Source organism: Xiphophorus couchianus, chromosome 11, assembly GCF_001444195.1.
Source record: "Xiphophorus couchianus chromosome 11, X_couchianus-1.0, whole genome shotgun sequence".
NCBI lineage: Eukaryota > Metazoa > Chordata > Actinopteri > Cyprinodontiformes > Poeciliidae > Xiphophorus > Xiphophorus couchianus.
The window spans coordinates 511663-533091 of record NC_040238.1 but is presented as its reverse complement, the minus strand read 5'-3'; the positions used below and the strand labels follow the sequence as shown (position 1 = coordinate 533091).

The following is a 21429-nucleotide window of genomic DNA, read 5'->3' as shown; positions in this document are numbered from 1 at the left end:
GACAAATTAACAATAATAAAAATGCTGCACTTTCAGACCTGAAATAACACAAACACATTCAAATTCATTTTTATATCACATAGCACTAACATTCTAACTTTGGAAGTGTTCATAAAATAATGCTTGGTGGAATAACCCTGATTTTCAGTCTTTCACATCATTATTGGGATCAGCTGTGTAGAGGTACTGATTAGGGACGGCTTGCAGTGGCCTCAGAGTTTTCTGCAGAGCTGTATGTTTTATGGATGTAAGAGACCCCCATGCACGGACAATATAGTTTTAAAGATGAGGAGTAAAAAACAAGCACACATTAAATGTTCGGTGCAGACCTCCCCTGCAACAGACAAACACTGTTTTTCTGTCCTGCCCTAAAATCTGCCAGAAGACACCATCCTATGATGTACTGCTGTATTACGCCTTATCAACAAACTGTAACTCCAGCAACTTACTGGCTCCTGCATGTGATTAATATAAAGAATCACATCCGAAAACAAGAAGTCCAGTTTCTGCAACGGGTTTTCAGCATGTTAATGCTCTCTTAATGGAAGGGGAAATTCAGTCATAGGAAAGAGAGGGACTCTTACCTCGTTTGATAAAATGCTGCCGTTTGATATGATGTCAGGCTGCTGGTCTGTGTACCCTGACCCTATGGCACCACACGGGTTGTGATCGGTGTCTGTGCTCCTAGATGGACTACACGGCTTTAGGAACATGAGGTCAGTTTTGGCAGACTCTGGAGTCAGACATACCTGATAGCAATAGTTCTGGTTTTGATGGTGGGAACCGAAGCTCCCAGACTCCTCCACAGGGACTTGAGCCGTTCCAGGCCCGCTGACATTGACAGTGCTTTGCACAAGCATGATGTCCGCCTTGCTGAGCTTTTTCTTGCGGGATCTACCCTGCCGTGAGCAGCAGGAGCTGCATCCAAGACAGCAGTCACTAGTTAGGCAGGTATAAATGTTGAGCTTTTTGTCCTTCTGGCAGCGCACGGCCAGCACAATCATTACAAGGAGGAAGATGAAGGACACAGAACCGAGGGCAATGATTAGGATGAGGGTGAGGTCCAAAGCACCATCTTTGGCCTTGCTGGTGCCCACTTTGTCTCCCACACCCCGGCCTTCAGCCATGCTGTCTACCAGCATCACCAGTATGCTGGCACTGGAGGACAATGGAGGCTGGCCATGGTCTCTCACCTCAATCACCAGGTCATACTGCTGGTGGGGGTCTCGCTTAGCTGACACCCGCCTTGCGGTCCTGAGTTCACCAGTCCTCCAGTCCATCCTAAACATCCCGTTGTCGTTACCCCTCTGAATGCTGTAGGACAGGCGGGCATTCTCACCATCATCTGCATCCATGGCCACAACACGAGTCACCAGGTAGCCTGGCTCAGCGGAGCGAGGAAGGGGCTCCTTCACAGTCCCATTTTTCCCCAGGGGCGCAAGTACCAGGGGCGCATTATCATTCTGATCAACAATTATGACTTTGACAGTTGCATTAGAGGAAAGCTCAGGGGCACCGGAGTCCTTGGCCCTGACCATAAAGGTGAAATCTTTTAGCTGCTCATAATCAAAAGACCTGAGTGCGTAAAGGTATCCTGTCTCCTCGTTGATAGACACATAGGTTTTAACTGACATGCCCTGAATGTCACACTCTAAGATGGAGTAAGTAATGAGAGCGTTTTGCCCTATATCATGGTCCAGGGCCGTTACAGCGTGAATGTACGCTCCTGGTACGTTGTTCTCTGTCACATACACATCATAAACGGATTGAGTGAAAGTGGGCGCATTGTCGTTTTCATCTGACACCTGGACGCGGATGGACTTACTAGAAGCCAGCGAAGGAGTTCCTTTATCCCGCGCCACCACGGTCACGGAGTAGGAGTCTGCCTGCTCCCGGTTCAGGAGCCCATCAGTCACTATGGTGAAGTAATTCCTGAAAGAGGACTTTAATTTGAACGGTACATCACCCAGGATTTCCACGTGGATCTGTCCGTTCTCCTCTGCGTCACGGTCCGTCACACTTAACAGGGCAATGACGGTACCGGGAGCGGCTTTTTCACTCACGGACTCCGTGACAGTGCTGAAGGTGATTTCCGGTGCGTTGTCGTTCACGTCCGCCACTTTGACCAACACTTTACAATGCGCGGGTACGGCGTTTGGCCCGAGGTCCTTAGCCTGGACAAAGATCTGATAGAGGCTGCTCTCTTCGAAATCCACCTCCCCACGGACTTCGATGCGCCCGGTCCGCGGGTCTATGCCGAACAGCTCCTTAACGCGACTGGAGATGTGGTTGCTGAAGGAGTAAACTATTTCCCCGTTCAGTCCCTCATCTAGGTCGGTGGCGTTCAGCTGGATGACCAGCGTGCCCACCGGTACGTTCTCCGAGAGACTCACCGTGTAGACGGGCTGCTCAAACACCGGCACATTATCGTTAGAGTCCAACACTTTGACTACCAGCAGCGCGGTGCCGGTCCGAGGAGGCTGTCCGCCGTCCACCGCAGTGAGCACGTACCTGTGCGCTGCCTGCTGCTCCCTGTCCAGAGGCTTCTCCAGGACAAGTTCTGCAAATTTATTTCCGTCGGTTTGGGTCTGCACGTCCAGGTAAAAGTAATTGTTGGTTGTGATATCATATGTGCGCAACGCGTTGGAGCCCACGTCCGGGTCGAACGCACTCTCCAAAGGGAACCGGGTGCCAGGGGTTGCGCTCTCTGAGATTTCCACCGTGATGTCTGTCTCCGGGAAGCTCGGTGGGTTGTCGTTAATGTCCACCACTTCAATTTCGACTCTGAACAGCTCCAGTGGGTTCTCCAAGAACACCTCCATGTTGAGCTGGCAGCTGGCACTCTGCTTGCAGATTTGCTCCCTATCGATTTTCTCATTAACGAACAGGACGCCGTTCTCGAGGTTCACTTCCAGATATGGCGTTCTGGAACTAGGCACTACCTGGAATCGCCGGGAGGCCAGTTTGGTAAGGTCCAGCCCCAGGTCTTCAGCGATGTTCCCCACCAGCGTGCCATGCTCTGCCTCCTCCGGGACAGAGTAGCGGATCTGAGAGAGCGCTCCATCCGTAAAACACAGCGCTATCAAAACCACAATCATGACCGGAAAAACAAGTGCACTTGGGTAAAAAAGAAATAAATACATCAGCAATAAGCATTAATCTCACTGTCTTCTGATGAAGACAAAAAATCTCAACATTCTCCGGCCACTTCAGCCAGCAAGTGAAACTCTCCACAGTGCGTCAAAGTCCAAAAACAAGGAAGGCGTCTGGAATATGCAGTCCCTTTAAAAAAGAGACATTTGGGTCTTTTGGAGAATGCTGTATAAACTCAGTTATTTCGGAGCTCCACTGTCTGGTTGTTCATAGGCGTCCTGAAGCTTCCAGCAAAGCTGTGCGCATCTTCACTCAGCCTGTAATCCACGGAGCAGACAGGAGTGTGCCCTCTTCACATCCATGGACCCAGACAGAAAAACTAATCACACTGTTTTTACTCGGTCTCTGCTGATGATGCCTCGCTGCCTCTATGTAGTCTTCTTCACTCTGTACTGATGCTGTTCACTCAACTATTTGCTTTTTCCTCCGCATCGCGCCTCCCCCCGCGTCCCCGCGGCTGGAATTTACACTGAAGGCTCTCTCCTGATTGGTCTCTGGGCCTGCCTGTCAGAGTCCGTTTGGCCAGCCTCTCACTCACTGCTTCTCTGTCTCTCTTTACCTCGGAATGTTTCCCTTAAGACGCATAAAAAATAGACATCTTGAAGCTGAAGTTAACATTTACAGAAATCTAGTGATAAGCTGACAAATTGAGGCCCTCCTCCTGACACTACTAATGGAGCAGAGTGTGATCAGAGTGAGTTCAGCACTTGTTGACACGGTGGCAGGGCCTTTGTGAGCCCAAGGATATGCTGGGCGATCCGGGTTAATGCATGCAAATGTTGTGATATGCATGCAGTGAATCATTCGCCATTCATGTGCTGCTCTCAAGGCTGTGCTCTATAATTACACCCAACAGTCTTGACGTTATTATTTCTCAACCAGCCACACAGCAGCAGCACAGAGAGGCAAGCAGACACTCTTATTCGCGGAACGCATGCGACCCCTTGCGGCGAACACTTTAACCAGGCAGTGATTTAAAAACCCACCTGACAAATTATGTTTATTGTGATTCTGGTTATTTTAACACGTAGACTGATACTTTATATGTGTAGTACTAAAAACTGACACCATCGTTAAAAAGAAGGAAAACACCAATCAGCACTGTGACTTTTGTATGTATTTATTTTAGAGTGACATAGTTTTCATGTTTCAGCCACCTGGCTCTCATTCCAAGAGAAAATGTACGGTGAAAATAAAAAGCACGCTAATGGAATGAGTTCCTAAAAGATTTTAAGTAGTCACCTCTAACTCTGCATCGCTCTATTAGCATTCCAAACCTGTGCTAGTTTAATATTTACTAGCAGCTATCTTTTAACCTTTTCACATTTATTTCACCATCCAAGCATCTGATAAAGGTCACTTTATATTATTTTGGAAACTAATCAAATGTGGTATTTACCCTTTTATACATATACATGTGCAATCTTTCTCTGCTGTTTTTTTATTTTAAATTTATACACAAAGGAAGAATGAAAGAATGAAAAACAGTAGTTTTTCCAGTAGTAGAGAAACTACTAGTAGAGAAACACAACTGCCATTCACTTTTTTACCTTTCATGATTCACTAGACGACTGCTATTTATTGTTTTGTTTTTTTGTTGGTTTTTTTTTTATTTGGGTTTTCTGAATGTTAGTTTCTGTAACAGGAGAGTTTTCCTTTTTGTTGCCCTGGACTCTTTTTGGGGGAGGAATCGTCTTGAATAAATATGAAAACTGGGTTAAAATCATCAGTCTAGTTTATTAAACCCAAATAAGTGATAGCATTGTTTTAGGACAACAGAGAAATAGTTTACTGTTACAGCTCTGGTACATCGCCATGCTTACTTATGGAAAACTCAGAAAATGTCCCCAAACAGCAGTTTCTGATTCATTTTCTAGGCCTCTTCAAAGCTACGCCATTCTCTTATGAAGTCATTTCCTTAACCACACATGTGTACAAGCATCTAAAAGAGATGGAGGAAAAACACAGAATCGTTTATCCATGACAATCAACCTGGTGAGGTGTGTTGATCTGACCCAAAACTACTAGATTGAAATCATAATCTCTATCAACAGTGCTAAGTTGGTATTCTAGGGGAGAACTCAGGCCCAGTTGGTCCAGGTTGGATCCACCAAACCGTTTCTCAGACACCTCCCAGGCCACCTGCACACAAATAGTTAGTTGTTATAACATTGTGTGTCTTACATCCATCTGGTCTTCTGGTGGTGGACTCAGGACTTTGATTTTTATGACTCCATTTATCATTTTGTTTCTCCATTTTCCAAACAAGTTTCCGGAAATACCAGAATTTTAATTCCAATTCCTTTGTCAAATCCAGTAACCCATTTTTTGTATAGAATTTGGCATGGCATGAGGACATATTCCTTTTCCCCCTGAAGATATGGTCAGATGATCAATTTGGAATCACCAGAGTCTATGTTATTATTTATAGGATAATTGTTGAAAGACGAAAGATATTTTGAGGTGTTTCAGAAGTTTTCCAAATCAGCAGTCCAAGGTTCAATACAGAATATTAAATGTTTTAAATTTTAAGTTTTATCTGTATAATATCTCCCTCTGTGTTTTCTTCTTTTAAAAGAAAACCAGTTTATTTCACTTGAAGACACATTGCAAATAAGAGTCTCTGTATTTGTTAAACAGATGTGAATTAAGAATTTTATTTTGACACATCATGTTTAGGATTTTATCTACTAAAACCTTTTTAGACTTTTGACATTTTCTCAAATATTCCATATTGATCTTTCCACTTATATGTCCTAATTTTAAGTATATCTGGTAATAAAGCAAGCCACAGTTGTAATAAAGGCTCATCCCACTAGTGCTATCTTCCCACTTTTTGAGTTTTGAAAATTATTTCTTCCAAATTTAAAATTGTATTTATTTATAAGATTTTTTATCCCAATTACAACAAATAACTCCATAAAAAGAAAAAGTATATCAAAATGTAGTTTCTTAGTTTCATTATGAAAGATAGAATTTTAAACATTTACCAATGAAGTGACATTTCTAGGAGCACAAAACTGCAAGTGTTACTCCATTTTTATTTCTATTTTGTATTTGCTTTTATTTTTACAAAATTCTAAGTAAATTCCTCTTACTGCACTGGCAGATAATTCTGTTAACAGTAAAGTTTTATGTCAAAACACAATTTGTTTAATTATTGTTATTTTATAAGTCTTCTTTGCAGTCCTTAACTGTCAGAATAATTTTATCCAATTCAGAGCCGGAGTACCACATATGTAGTAATTCAATTCTGTTCTAAAATCATATCACTCACCAGCAGTTTTGTTAATTTTCTTTTTTTCAATTTCATTTTATTGATTTCCAGAACTTTATGTAAACAAATTACAAAAGCAAACAAAAACAACCTGTCCCAAATCAACACAGAGGCCTGCAATGTCTGCACAGCCTGCATACACAAAATATAGACAATCCCACATATGACTTAAGGTAGAGTGTCAAACTGTCGAAGGACAGCAGAGTAAACAGCACATTGACACACACAAAATAATGAATTTACACCTAAAACCCTGGTGTATGGTCCGATAAAACAATAAGCTTTGTGTTACAGCGCCAAATAAAATGCAAAAATTCCTTGGAGAGAAAAAAATAATCTAACCTGCAGAAGGTTATGGGGATGTGGATAAAATGTATAGTCCCTTACTTTAGGATTTAAATGTCTATCAGACCAGTGTCTGAACTTACATTATAAAGGGCAGCTGAAGCTTTTGGGTTTGAGAATTTTGCAGAGGAGGACATTTATGTGTTAGTTGTGCAATTAAAATCACATGCCAAAAAGCCAATTTCTTTTGCAATGGTGATTAAACAACAAAATCATTTGTGACATAAATTAAGATGAATCATCATTAGGAGCGTATAGGAGCAGTTATATGTATATCCCACGGACATTGGGATGTCATTCGGACTAGAGAAGTGTGGTCGGCTGATCACAAAGAGGGGGAAGGTCATCCGCACAGAAGGGGTCTCACTCCCAGAAGGAACAATAGCAGACATAGAGGACAGTTACAAGTACCTAGGTATACCACAAGCAAATGGCAACCTCGATGAGGTCACAAGGAAAGGAGCCACAGCTAAATACCTCCAACGAATAAGGCAAGTCCTGAGAAGCCAGCTCAATGGCAAGAACAAAATCCGTGCGATAAACAGCTATGCCCTGCCAGGAATCAGATACCCTGCTGGAATAATTAGCTGGCCAAAGGAGGAGATAAAAGCCACGGATATTAAGACTAGAAAACTACTAACAATGCATGGAGGGTTCCATCCCAAATCCAGCACCCTGAGACTGTACACGAGCCGCAAGGAAGGAGGCAGAGGACTAGTGAGTGTGAGAACCACAGTCCAGGACGAAACAACTAAGATCCATAAATACATCAGGGACAAAGCCTCAACAGACAATGTGCTCAGTGAATGTCTCAGACAACAGGGAACGGAGGTTGAGGTGCCAGAGATACCATCATGAGAGGACAACATGCATGGGATGTACCACCAGCAAATAACCCAAGTGGCTGATATCAGTAAATCCTACCAATGGCTGGAAAAAGCTGGACTCAAGGACAGCACAGAGGCCCTCATCCTGGCCGCCCAGGAACAGGCCCTAAACACCAGAGCAATAGAGGCCCAGATCTACCACACCAGACAAGACCCAAGGTGTAGGTTGTGCAAGGAGGCCCCTGAGGCAGTCCAGCACATAACAGCAGGGTGCAAGATACTGGCAGGGAAAGACATAACCATGACATGGAACGACATAACCAAGTTGCAGGCATAGTGTACAGAAATATCCGTGCAGAATATGGACTGGAAACCCCGAGATCAAAGTGGGAAACACCCCCAAAGGTGGCGGAGAACGCCAGAGCTAAGATCCTGTGGGACTTTCAGATCCAGACAGACAAAATGGTAATGGCGAACCAACCAGACATTGTCGTGGTGGATAAACAACAGAGGAAAGCCGTTGTGGTAGATGTAGCAATACCAAGCGACTGCTTGGTATTTTCCTGCAACATCAGGAAAAAGGAGCACAAGAAACTAAAGAAATACCAGGGCCTCAGGGAGGAACTGGAGAGGGCCTGGAAGGTGAAGACCACAGTGGTGCCTGTGGTCATCGGGGCCCTCGGGGCAGTCACCCCCAAACTGGACCAATGGCTACAACAGATCCCAGGAACAACATCAGACATCGCAGTCCAAAAATGTGCGGTCCTTGGCACAGCCAAGATACTGCGCAGAACCCTCAAGCTCCCAGGCCTCTGGTAGAGGACCCGAGCTCAGAGGATAAGAACCACCCGCGGTGGGTGAGAAGGGAATTTATTTATTATATATACTGTATATACTGTATATATTTCCACCCGTTTCAAAATACCAATTTACTTTTCATAAGAGTTATGTGTATTAATAACATTTTAGTGCTATTTGTAAGATAGAAACAAAATAAATCTAAATTTAACAAGCAATAGAGGAAAGAAGTGGACTCGAGTTGCTGTGGCAGTAACACAAATCCTCGTCTGCACAATCATTACAATTAAGGCAACACACTAATGATGAACAACGCTTACCTATAAACATTAAGTAAAGAGAAACAAGCAAGAAGAACCAAAGAGAAGCGAGCGCATCATGACGGTCCTCATCCTCTATGCTCCTGCAGGAAGACAGTGTAGCACATCTCTGCCATGAGATGAGATGAAAACAAACGGTGAGCAATGAGGATGAGATTTGTGATCATACAAGTAGCCCTTCCATCTATTTTATTTATTCGCAAATTAAATGAATATATGTTTGAAATTAAATAGAATAATAACAGTTACTGCAGAGCACTGTAAGCAAGCAATGTTGTAAAAAACAAAAAAGAACTGACTGAGACCTGTCATTTACGGTGAAGAGCAGAATCAAAAGAATCGGTTCTCTTGTGAAAGTCACATCACTAGATCAGACTCTGGAGTAGAGTGACCCATCCCTCACAGATCACTAACTCCACTGGACCTCCCACCTCCACAGGTCAAGGAATAGTTCTTACACTGCATTTCAGGAATGGTACAAATTTGGCCCCTCAACATATGGAGCCAATGCAGGTTAACAGTGTTTATATTTTCTAGGGTAAGGCTTTACATCTTATTAAATGAAAAATGTTACTATATGTACAGCACAAAGTATTCTCTTTTTTCCACTTTCATTTTAATATGGTACAAATTAAAATGAAATTGACCAAAATCGATAATGTTCCTCTCAAAAGCATTATTGTGCACATATGGTTTTTGCTGCAAACACATCTGTGGGTATCAACATTTTATAGCCCAGGAATTAGTTAACTCGAAACTAGAATTACTGAGTTTATTTATTTGAAGGCATTTCTTGTTCATGAAGACAAAGAAGAAAACAAAGCCAGTCTGTGTGGAGTATTCATGTTCTTTATGCACATACATGAGTTTTGTCCAGGTACTCGATATATTCCTCCCAGTAGCTCAAACCATTGCATGTGATGGAAGGTGAGCTCTACCTCTCACCATATGACACTGGAGAAAGAAGATCTGCCTTTTAGAGAAAATCTAAAATAAAAGAGGTTTCCTGACTTCAGTAGAATTAAATCATATTTCACTTATATATTTGCCAATCTTAAGGTGACAGAAACCCTTTCCTCAAATTAGCTGCATCCTATCAGCAAAAATAAAGATGTCTATGCCTTTACCTGTTTTAGAATCAGCTTCTTGCTGTGTTGAGCTGTAGATAGAAAGATGTTCATTGTTGTTTATTTATTGGTTCTCTTTACCTTCAACTTTCCATTCTGTCTCATACATGACAGCAAATTAGGAAGACAGAGTAACAGGCACAATTTTAAAGCATGATGTTGCACTCCATCACATCTGTTTTGGAAGAGCAAAGTTAGTTGTAACCTATGGAATGACTACAGTTGTTCTTCATATCTAACAGACTTATTTTTTCTGACCTTTCTTCATAGTTCCCTTGCCCCAAACACTCTGCTTGCTCTCTGTATTTACAGCCTGGCATAAAGCTTTTTTTTTTACAAAGTGTTCCATGGTTAGGAGGGAGGTGTGGTTGTTACCAAATATGGGACATCCTAAGTGGAGTTTGCATGTTCTCCCTGAGCATGTGCAGTTTTTATCTGGCACTGTGGATTCCTCACATAGCCTAGAATCAATGTACCACAGTAAATTCATTCATTAATCAAATCTTGTCCTTGCATTATTGTCACGTAAGAGAAAACTAAATAAATAGATTAAGTTCCCCTCTGGTCTGTCTTCCTCATTTTCTATTCGTAATTAAAAACTTCTCAGAAGACTCTCATTCTGCACTGCCCCACTTCCCAATTCACACACAAAGAAAATCTGCTCAATGCCTTTTCTGCCTAGAGAAATCACTACATTTCTTCTTCCTAATGGTGTCTTCAATTCCCAATGTTAGAAAGTTGTCAAATTCAGAATAAGGTCTTTCCTCCTCATTCTTCTGTTGTGGGATCTTCTTTGACTGTGATTGACTACTATAATTTAGGTTCATGTGGACTTCCATTAGTGATCATCTTGGCACAATCTTTCACAAAGGAAGTGACTTGATACATCCTGGGTTGGTGTGAAAACCAGCTGCAGCTCCAAAATGGATGATATGTAGGACATCAGCGAGCAGAGCTGAAGTGGACAAGAGTTAACATACATGGAAATAAATGTCATCTACAGGATGAGTTGAAGACACTCAGGAACAGTGAGAAGTAGTATAAGAAGGTTTGATTCTACATCAAAGAATGTTCATTAATATTAGAGGAACTACTCATTACCTTAGATCAACATTTAGGATTACACTTTTAATATTGGAGCAACATCTAGAGAAACTCCTGTTAGATTACAAATTTAGAACAAACTTTAAAAGTACCATCTACATTATATAATCAAACATGGAGAACCCTAGTTTATAAATTATGGACTACTTATTCTTATTAAACATCCATCCATCCATCCATCCATCCATTTTCTGTTCACCCTTGTCCCTAATGGGGTCGGGAGGGTTGCTGGTGCCCATCACCAGCTACGTTCCAGGCGAGAGGCGGGGTACACCCTGGACAGGTCGCCAGTCTGTCGCAGGGCAACACAGAGACATACAGGACAAACAACCATGCACACACACACTCACACCTAGGGAGAATTTAGAGAAACCAATTGACCTGACAGTCATGTTTTTGGACTGTGGGAGGAAGCCGGAGTACCCGGAGAGAACCCACGCATGCACAGGGAGAACATGCAAACTCCATGCAGAAAGACCCCGGCCGGGAATCGATCCCAGGACCTTCTTGCTGCAAGGCAACAGTGCTACCAACTGCGCCACTGTGCAGCCACTCTTATTAAACATGGGGAACCAATATGTAGTTCTATACTTTTACCTTGTCTTTGTTTTGGTTTGTTGTTTTGCTTGTATTTTTATGTAAATCATGTAAAACATTTAGAATTACTTTGCTGCTGAAAATGTGTTATATAAATAAAATGACCTTACCTTACCTTAATTGTTGCAACACCACAAAAGCCCAATCTTTCTACCAATATGTTAATAGCTTAATTTATGACTTGAAATTTGTCTGGCATTTGTAATATTTTGTTTTACTTTGCTCACAGTTAGTTTATGACTATTCTTTTTTATTTCTTCGTTTTTCTGCTCAGTTTATCATATCAAGATTTTTTGTTAATAATGTGTGCCTTGCCATACTTGAAGTTTCTATGAAGACAACAAAAAAATAACAAAACATTGCCATAATACCCCTATTAACTCAAAACATCACACGCAGCAATGAATTGTGGGTAATACACTTCATCGAAGTCAGCATCAATGCAGACTTTGCATAAGGGTGGAAATAGGACCCAAAATGGACAGAGCAAAGGCCGGATGTAGAGAATGTGGGACACACTCGGCACTCAAACCCTTCAACATGAAGGCGCATTTGAAGGACGAAAGGGTGGAGCGAGGGTGAAATTATTAGGACGGGGCCTTAGTGGAAGAGCAGCTGTTTAATAAGAAGCAGCACAGCACAGCTGAAGACAATGAGCAATCACCAGGAGGGAGAGAAAGTAAGCAGCACCATCAAGGCAGAACTGAAATCATGACAAATAATATATTTAAAGAAGTTAATATTCATAGTAATTCTATAAATTAGACAAAAATACTTCTCCATGATCATAGCAGATGTTTGTCAGGCTGCAGCATGTATTGAGATATGTTTTTATAACCAAACATATTAAGTTTGTTTATAAAAACAAAGTATGTAATATTTAACATTACATACTTCTGTGGATGTTTCTGTTTCATTTACTGCAAATAATCTGCATGTTTTTATGTGACTTATTACTTATTAGGAAAATATGACTATGAAAAGATCAATAAAGCCAAAGAATCAAGACTTTACACTAAGAAATCTGACTGACGAGACAGAAATTGAAGGAATGAGAGAATGCAGATGGAGGGTGTTAGAATTCTCCAATTTATAAATTTAATTCTTCCTTTTTATTCCCCCATCATATCATATTTCACTAAGCTTTATTTTCCCTTCAAATGTAACACACACGCCCACACACACACATTGAAAATAGTCTGTAATAAAATGTAGCAGCTGTGTAAAATGTCAGGCTGGCCTTTTCTCAGACACACAGTTTGAACTAGTCCAAATGTTACCCTTTCTCCCCTTCGCAAGTAAGAAAAGAGAAGGATGAGAAAAGCAAGAATTTACATGGACTGAGGGACAGAGCAGACTGGGAGTGTGGGGAAGGGAGTTGTGGTTGAAGGTCTCAGGAAAGTAAAAGGAGGAAGACAAGAATACAAATGATCTAGAGTGCAACTCTATTTATTATCTGAATTGAATTAACTTTATTATCAGACGAACAGCAAGCATTTATGGTGTTTCCTATGTAATACCATTTTAATATACATTAAAACAATACAAAATTTATGGAATTTACAATACAGTTGTCTCTGGCTATCCAGTAAGTTATTGAAATTCCCTTGGCTGCACAGCTCCTACATGTATTGTGACTGGTTGTGAAAACAAGCAGGTTAGCTGCACATCATGCTCCAACCATACTGCTGCAATGACTAGTTCACACTGGTGATAGTAAATATTGACTATGCATAGCCATTCTTCATTTTCAAACAAAAGAAGAAGAGTTCATATACTAGAAGCTGCAAAGACAAAATCCACTCATCTGCATAATCCCTAAAACTGATAAGTCGCTGTAAATACTGTTTCTCCTAGGCATCACCTGCCTTTGTGTGACCTGTGGACTTCTGCGTTGTGTGTTGATAGGACAACCCATAAAACACCGAGTCTGGGTTTGGAGGCGGTCTCCGTTTATTCAGCCTGTCAATCGGGAGATATTAGCATTAGCACGTAGCATGTGCTCCAGTTCTCCAACCCGATCTATACAAAATAATAATGCTAGCATGCATCAAATCTTATAAATGCGTAACAGCAACTCAAATGAAAATATTAAAACACCTAACATTAATACAGAAGAAAAAAAATAAACATTTGGACAATATAAATGAAAGGATTACAATAGATTATAAAACTTGCCTCTTCCCAGTGGAACGAGTAACAAAAGGGAAGAGGAAATTAACGATTGTAGCAGCACAAATGGTACGCTGCCACTTTAAGGCCAATTTCAGCTGCTGCATATAAGCAGGTCTCTACCTGTCACAAGACTACTTGCGTCATGACGTCAACTCATTCTGCTTCCTTTGTTTGCTGAGCTGTGCTGGGTAAGCGTGGCTGTTTCTTTGTCAGCTTTTATCGTAGCAATTAATGCAAGCTGGTCTGATCTGTTAAGCCTCCCTTGCTGTGCCTCCAACTCCTGGACCAATTTGTTCGGTTGTTTGCTGCCGGGAAGGTAAGCGCTAGCATGGCTAGGTAACATCCATCTCATGTAAACGAAGCCTTTACGTAGCATTTTGTTACAGCTGCGCTCCATAGGCGAACTTGTGGATCTGTTTATCTGGCCGTGTGGTAATTTACAGGTAAGCAGCTACCGTAAGTTATAGTTTTTATCAGCAGTTGTATTAATAATCTACTCTATTTTTAGCCTCCTGCTGAATCCTTGACGACTATTCTATTTGGATATACACTCGCTGCTGTTTTGCCTACGATGAAATATTTTAAAAGATTTGTATGAACTTTCCCCCGCTGCCGGGAGCATTGATGGCACTACGACCGGGATGAGGAGCAATGTTGTAGTGCTATTATATCACTGTTTTACTCGTATTGTTTCATTTTTTGTCTTTCTTTTAGGGACTGAGGCTTCTGTGGTGGCGGTGGTGATCCCAGGTGGCGATGTCTTGTCTTGTGTGTTTTGTTGGAACACCTTTTTTTGTAGTGTCCAGGGTGATCCCTTTTTCTTCACTGGATGTTGCCCCTTTCCTCACTACTTCCCCCCACCGGTAAGCCTCAGTTTCCTTTGAAATTTAAACATTTTATAATCAACTTCATTAATTTAAAAGGCATTCACTGTTTTAACCATTCAATTTCAGGTTGTTGTTAATTTAAACAACATATTGAAGTTTAATACATTTTTTGTAGAACTGTCTGGATCTTGTCTCATTTCCAGTAGAACGTACCTGTGTCCTTATTAGGCCCGAGCAGCAAAGCGCTGCAAAGGCCTATTGTATCTGTACTGTTTATTATTACGATTCTTCCACCCTCTTCGTGTGCCTTTTTGGGGGCTTTATCATATTCAAAAACTCACCAAGCTTGGCGGTCGCGACTAGAAAATTAAAAAATTTAGAATTTTAAGGTTGTCGCAAAAATTGCAAAAAAAATTGCTCAACGGCGTCAACTAGCAATTTTCTGTTGACACAATGGTATGAACGTACTTCATCTTAGAGACATGAAATTTGGTACACTTGTAGAGCTCACCAAAAGACTCAGAACTTACATTTAATGTTATAAGCCAACTATCACAGGAAGTCGGCCATTTTGGATTGAAGGTCCCATTTTGACGTTTACAGCCTTCGTATTTGATCGAACTCCTCCTAGGGATTTTGATTGATCGGCTTCAAACTTGGTCAGTCTGATCATAAGGCATGTTTGATTTAAAGTTATCAAATTGGTGAGTTTTGGAGCATGTTGAAGGTGGGTTATAAGGGGTCAAAGTTCACCTACTCGCCATGAAAAACGAAACTCTTATATTTCCTATACAAAAACGCATAGAGGGACCAAACTTTCAGTTATTGATCGTCATCGGGTGTCCTAAAATACCCTATGGTGAAATGATGACATCACTTAAGCCACGCCCCCTGAGAACAGGAAGTGTCATGTTTTACTGTGAACGGTCGCTATCTTAGCCCTTTGACCTAATCAACATGAAACTGTGTCCAGAGACAGAAGACATGTTGGTGTGCTGAGGATTCCAACCCCGACCGGCTTTGACATAGCAGGTGGGTGTGGCGGCGTGGCGAAGTGACCTGTAACGCCGTTGCCATACGTTTGGCTCTGAATTCCACAATTTCGGGCCCAGCTGCTCCAAACTCACTAGGATGGATCCTTATCCACCCACCGACAGGAATTCATAACAAAATTTGGTGGGCGTGGCCTAATTTCTCTATAGCACCCCCTAGGAGATTTTAAATTATCAGCCCCAAGCCATGCTTTAACCTAGAATTACCAAACTTGGTACACATGTGTATCTTGTCAGAATGTATAAAAAAGTCTCTTAGAGCCATGGTCGAAACCCAACAGGAAGTCAGCCATTTTAGATTGAAGTTCAGATTTTGACCGCGATTTTGACGTTTACAGCCTTCGTATTTGATCGAACTCCTCCTAGGGATTTCGATTGATCGGCTTCAAACTCGGTCAGTCTGATCATAAGGCATGTTTGATTTAAAGCTATCAAAACGGTGACTGTATGAGCTTGCTGAAGGGGAGTTACCAGGGGTCAAAGTTCACCTACTCACCATGAAACACGAAACTCTTATATATCCTGCACAGAAACTCACAGAGACACCAAACCTTCAGTTATTGATCATCATTAGGTGTCCTAAAAGACCCTGTGGTGAAATTATGACATCGCTTAGGCCACGCCCCCTGAGAACAGGAAGTGTCATGTTTTACTGTGAACGGTCGCTATCTTAGCCCTTTGACCTAATCAACATGAAACTGTGTCCAGAGACAGAAGACATGTTGGTGTGTTGTGGATTCAAGCCCTGACCGACTGCGATGAAGCAGCTGGGTGTGGCGGCATGGCGAAGTGACCTGTAACACCGATGCCATACGTTTGCTTCTAGATTCCACATGTTTCGACCGAGCTGCACCAAACTTGGCCTGAGTGATCCTGGTGTGATGCCTGAAAATTCTATGTCATCATATTATGACGTGATCTAAGCCCCGCCCCCTCAGAACGAATGAGAGAGATCTTCTGTGTTAAACAGAATAAACAGTCCATGTTCATCATTTGTAGGGCAATGCTGCCCTCTGGTGTCGAATTACTGAAATAATGAAACGTTTTCAGTAATTCGACACCAGACGGCAGCATTGCCCTGCAAATGAAATACTTCAATTTTGTAATACACAGGAAAAAATTAAAAATTTGTATTTCTAACACAAAAACTCACAGAGACACCAAACTTTCAGTTATTGATCATCATCGGGTGTCAATAATATCCAATGGTCAAATGATGACATCACTTGGGCCACACCCACTGACAACAGGAAGTCTCATATTTTACTGTGAACGGTCGATAGCTTCTGCACCAAACTTGGTATGAGTGATCCTGGTGGGATGCCTGAAAATTCTATGTCATCATATTATGACGTCATCTAAGCCCCGCCCCCTCAGAACAGGAAGTGCTATTTTTTTAACTTGTAAAGTTCCATCTATGGCTCTCTTGACCTAATCAAAGTGATTCTGTGTTGGATGACAGACAGGAAGTTGGTCTCACTTGCTTTAAAGTGCCAAGAGTATTCAATGGCGGCAACGCCGTTGGTATACGTTTGCCTCTGGATTCCACATTTTTTGACCGAGCTGCACCAACATTGGCCTGAGTGTTCCTGGTGGGATGCCGGACGATCCTACGTCATCAAATTATGACGTCATCTAAGCCCCGCCCCCTCAGAACAGGAAGTGCCATATTTTTCCTTGGAAAGCTCCGTTTATGGCTCTCTTGACCAAATGCAGATGATTTGGATGATGAGCTCTGTCAATGCTTGCTGCTGGCTGAACCGTGTGGGCGTGGCCAAATGGCAAATATCAGTCCCTCGCCATATTCATACGTTTGGCTCTAATTCACACATGGATCATCCGATTGGCGCCAAACTGGATATGTATGACCTTTGTTCACCTCTAAAGAGCCCAATGGCTTTGAGATGTAATTTGAATCCACTGCGCCCCCTAAGTTGATACATCGGCTATATCTCCTCGATGCATCGACCGATCTGCACCAGATTTTTTGACAGTCATCGGGGAGCGCTGCCGAACGCATTCACGCGTGTCGCCCGGTGGATGGGCGGGGACAATGCGCGACAGCTTCTGCGGTGGCGAGCGGGCTGCGGCTCTGGAAACCGTGCGAGAGCTTCTGCGGTGGCTGGAACCCCCCCGGTGGCCAATAGGCCGGAGCGGCGCTTGCTGCGAGGGCCGCCCGAGGCTGCTTGCAGCTTTAATTACCATTCTATTTTCCTGGAGTTATTCCAGGTGGCGTTGTCGGTCTCCCCTATCGTAAACTTTAACATCTTACATTTGGGTTTCATAATAAAGAAAATCCACCCCAGGTTGCCACACAACTTAACATTTGTAATGGTGCTGGAGGACCCCAAACAAAAGAAGAAGAACGTAGGGCGGAGCTGGAGGACCAAACCCCTCATAGCAGACACAGAGGAACACAAAGACAGAGAAGTATAAGAGGACAAATAAATTAAAGAAAACATTTTGTGAAAATATACAACTAACAATATAGACCCAGTTACATTTGCAAATCACAGTGTTGTTGCCGGTGCCATCTTCTTTGCTGCTGTGTGTTGGGGAAGCAGCATCAGAGCCAGCGATGCTAATAGACTAGACAAAATCATCAGGAAAGCTGGCTCTGTACTTTTCTAAGGCTGGAGTCCCTGGAAACTGTGGTGGAGAGAAGGGCACTGAAGAAGGTTCTGTCTATTATGGACAATAATCAGCACCCTCTCCACAACATAGTGGACAGACAGCGGAGCACCTTCTCACATAGGCTGCTCCAGCTCCGCTGTCATAGGGACAGATACAGGAAGTCCTTCCTGCCACATGCCATCTCACTGTACAATAAAAGCTAAATCATTGTTCTGCACTAATCAGTCCAATTTCGCACAACTGCACTGTGGCACACTTGCTGTACATATATTTACATATACATACTGTATCTGCATTTTTTGAATCTTTGCAAGGACTGCTCTAAGCTGCTTTTTATATTGACAGCATGTTAATTTTTAGTTTTATTTTATCTTGTCTACAATTGCTACTCAGTGGTGGTCGGTGTGTGTCTTTGCTACTCAGTGGTGGTTGGTGTGTGTCTTGTCTCTATGCTGCTGTAACTGCAAAATAATTTCCCTGCTGGGATGAATAAAGTAATTCTATTCTATTCTAAATCCACTCAGTTCTCATCTCTGTTCAGTGCTCTGTCTGGGATTTCTCTCATTGAGGTTGATTTCTGCCACCATGTCAGAAATCAACCTCAATGAGAAGAGAAATCAATTCACATATTGATTTGTCCATGTGAATTTCCCTTCCAGGATTACTAAAGTATTTGAATTCATTCTCTAGTTGAATTCCAACTGGGATAATCAGTGAAAAGAAGGAGAAATTGTGAACTGACACAGATTTTTTTGTGCTGTTTTAGAATTGTTGTTAGAAATCACATGTGAAGACATGTGATTTTTATGTGATTATTTTTGTGGACTATGTGAACCACATGTGAAAAATGGGAACCACATGTGATTGTGGGATTTTTTGTAAGGGACATTAATTTGCCTAAAAGCATCTCACTACCAGCTCTCTTCGAGAGCTGAATTTTCAGCAGTACAGCTTGGTACAACTTCGTCTCAGCTCTGGCTCAGGTATGAAAGCACATCACTCTCCCTCCCCACCTTTGTTCCTCTGTCTGCCCAATGGTGAGTCAGAATTTGAAGTAGCAAGGGTTGCCATGACAACTGACGAACATTCATTTCAATTCAAATTCAAAAGTACTTTATTAATCCCAACTGGGAAATTAAATGTTGTTGTGACTCATTAATTCTTCAAAGGGTTATTGCAGATTGTAATGGCTGTTGGCATGAAAGATCTCTTGTAGCAGTCTGCATTATGGTAAATCTGAACAAGCCTCTGACTGAAGATACTCTGCCTTCCCAAGACAGTCCCATTAAGAGGACATTCAAGATTCTCCATAATCTTCTTGATTTTATGAAGAATTCTTCTTTGCGTCATCATCTCCAGTTGCCCCCAGAACAGAACCAACCTTCTTTATCAGGCTTTTGAGCATTTTTAGCTCCCTGGTTCTGATGCTGCTGCCCCGGCAAAGAGATGACGTTTTTAACAACAGACTGCATACATAAAACATAAAAATTCAAAATTATTTTCAGAATGACATTCATAGTCATTCTGAATGACAATAATCTTAAGTATTATTAAGATTATTAAGAGGGTGAAACAAAAGAAATTGAGCTGATTTAATTTTGAATGCAATCTGTGTACAATTTGCATCTACAAAGAAATTCTGCTTACCTGCAGCTGTATCTGGGGTCATCAGTGGTGTCAGTGTAACTCTACAAACATTCATGCAGGCTGAAATTAAAAAGTGGCATTCTGGACTGGCAGAAAGAAATAAAACAAAAGCTAAATGCTTCTCATCTGAAGGCATTCTAATGCAACCAGAATGCACAATTTGGAAATAAGACATGCTTCTCAATTTCTTTCTCAAAAATTCTGAAATCTGGTGCACATTTGTTGCTCACATGAGTGTATTACATTTAAGCAGCAAGTTTAGCTACAAATAAAGCTTTAAGTTTTTGCTATGATGCTATAAGCTATAAATGGAGAAGAAATGAATTTTGTTCCATATTGAAATGCTGCTGCTGTTGTAATCCACTACAATACAGAGAACATAACTTGGTTTCAGTTACTGAGTCAGAGTTAATGTCCAAATCAGTACTGATGGATTAACCCTTTTTCTGTTAGAAATAAACATCAGAGTAGTCCTGTGACAGATTGGCGACCTGTTCAGGGTGAACTCCACCTCTCGCCTGAAACGTTCACTGGTGATATGCACCAGCACCATTCCCAATCCCACTAGGGACAAGGGTGTTCAAAAATGGATGGATTGATGGATAAACATCAAAGTTGTGTGCTACAGGTTTTTCTGAAAATGTATTTTAACAAGGCCAAAAATACATAGAAAAAAACTGAAGTCTTTCTAGCTTTCCTAGAACAGTAAAAAAAAAATCACTCCCAAACCAAAGAGGATATATATATAAATTAGATAGAAGATACATCAGAAATAATATATCTGGTTAGAGTTGACTGACAGTTATCTTTTAACAAATGTGTCTGCAAGTGTGTATATGTGCTTTGTTGTTGATTCCTGCTTCCAGTTAATTGAAGTTACTACAAAAATGCAACTTTATCAGGGTACAGTGTTCCTAAACCATCACAAAATCTGCACAGGTGCAACAGGTTGGTGAATGACAGGAGAGCTTTATTAGAAGCCTACATTCCTGTGACAAAGTTGTAAATAGACAACCACCTTTGTTAATATTTTTTTGTGTTTCCTTTTCTAACAGCACTCAACAAGTCTCCGCCTCTAAATGTTCTCTGCTTTCTGTACTGCATGTGTCCTCTGAAACCAAGGCAAGTGCTGCTCTTGCTCTAGTTCTCTCAGGCTAAAGGGGGAGGGGGAGAAATTGTCTCCATAATTGAGTTACCTTACATATCTATTCCCTATTCCCATCCGTTCTGATCACCCTCTCCTATTTTATGTCTCTCTGACTCCATCATCAGCATTTGGCTTTGTGAAATTAGTTCTAACTTTATAAATTGTCAAGCAGGGCACACTATTTGATTTAGGTGACCTTTGAACTGTCAGATAGAACTGAATAGGAACATGCATACACCACAAGAGGAGATTAATTTATACAGAAAATAGAACACTAATGACCATATACTGACTGAAAAGAGCCTCTGTTGGTGGTGCTGATGTAAATAAAGAGGGTTTTCTGTTCCCCCAGTGAAACAACTGTCTGCACGTTTTCTGGTTAAAGGTGGTCCTCCAACC

The 21429-nt window shown here is 41.7% G+C and overlaps 1 protein-coding gene and 1 long non-coding RNA gene across 6 annotated transcripts in view; one reads left to right on the top strand and one right to left on the bottom strand.

Moving 5' to 3' along the window:
• The window catches only part of pcdh10b (protocadherin 10b), a 104023-nt gene extending 99432 nt beyond the window's left edge, over positions 1–4591 (bottom strand). For 2 of the 5 annotated variants that reach the window (XR_003597367.1, XR_003597366.1), the window contains exon 1: positions 585–4580. Coding sequence is in view for 2 of the 5 variants with exons in the window: in XM_028032352.1 (XP_027888153.1) it covers positions 585–3143 (2559 nt within the window). In the remaining 3 variants the exon portion in view is untranslated. Of the gene's footprint in view, positions 1–584 lie in introns of all 5 variants that reach the window. The other 3 variants (XR_003597368.1, XM_028032353.1, XM_028032352.1) reach the window with 3 other exon arrangements.
• Positions 4592–13751: 9160 nt separating this feature from the next.
• On the top strand, positions 13752–14525 carry LOC114153671 (uncharacterized). The gene is made up of 3 exons (XR_003597378.1): positions 13752–13911; positions 13980–14166; positions 14438–14525. It is a non-coding gene; the product is annotated as an uncharacterized LOC114153671 (long non-coding RNA).
• Positions 14526–21429: the final 6904 nt, after the last annotated feature.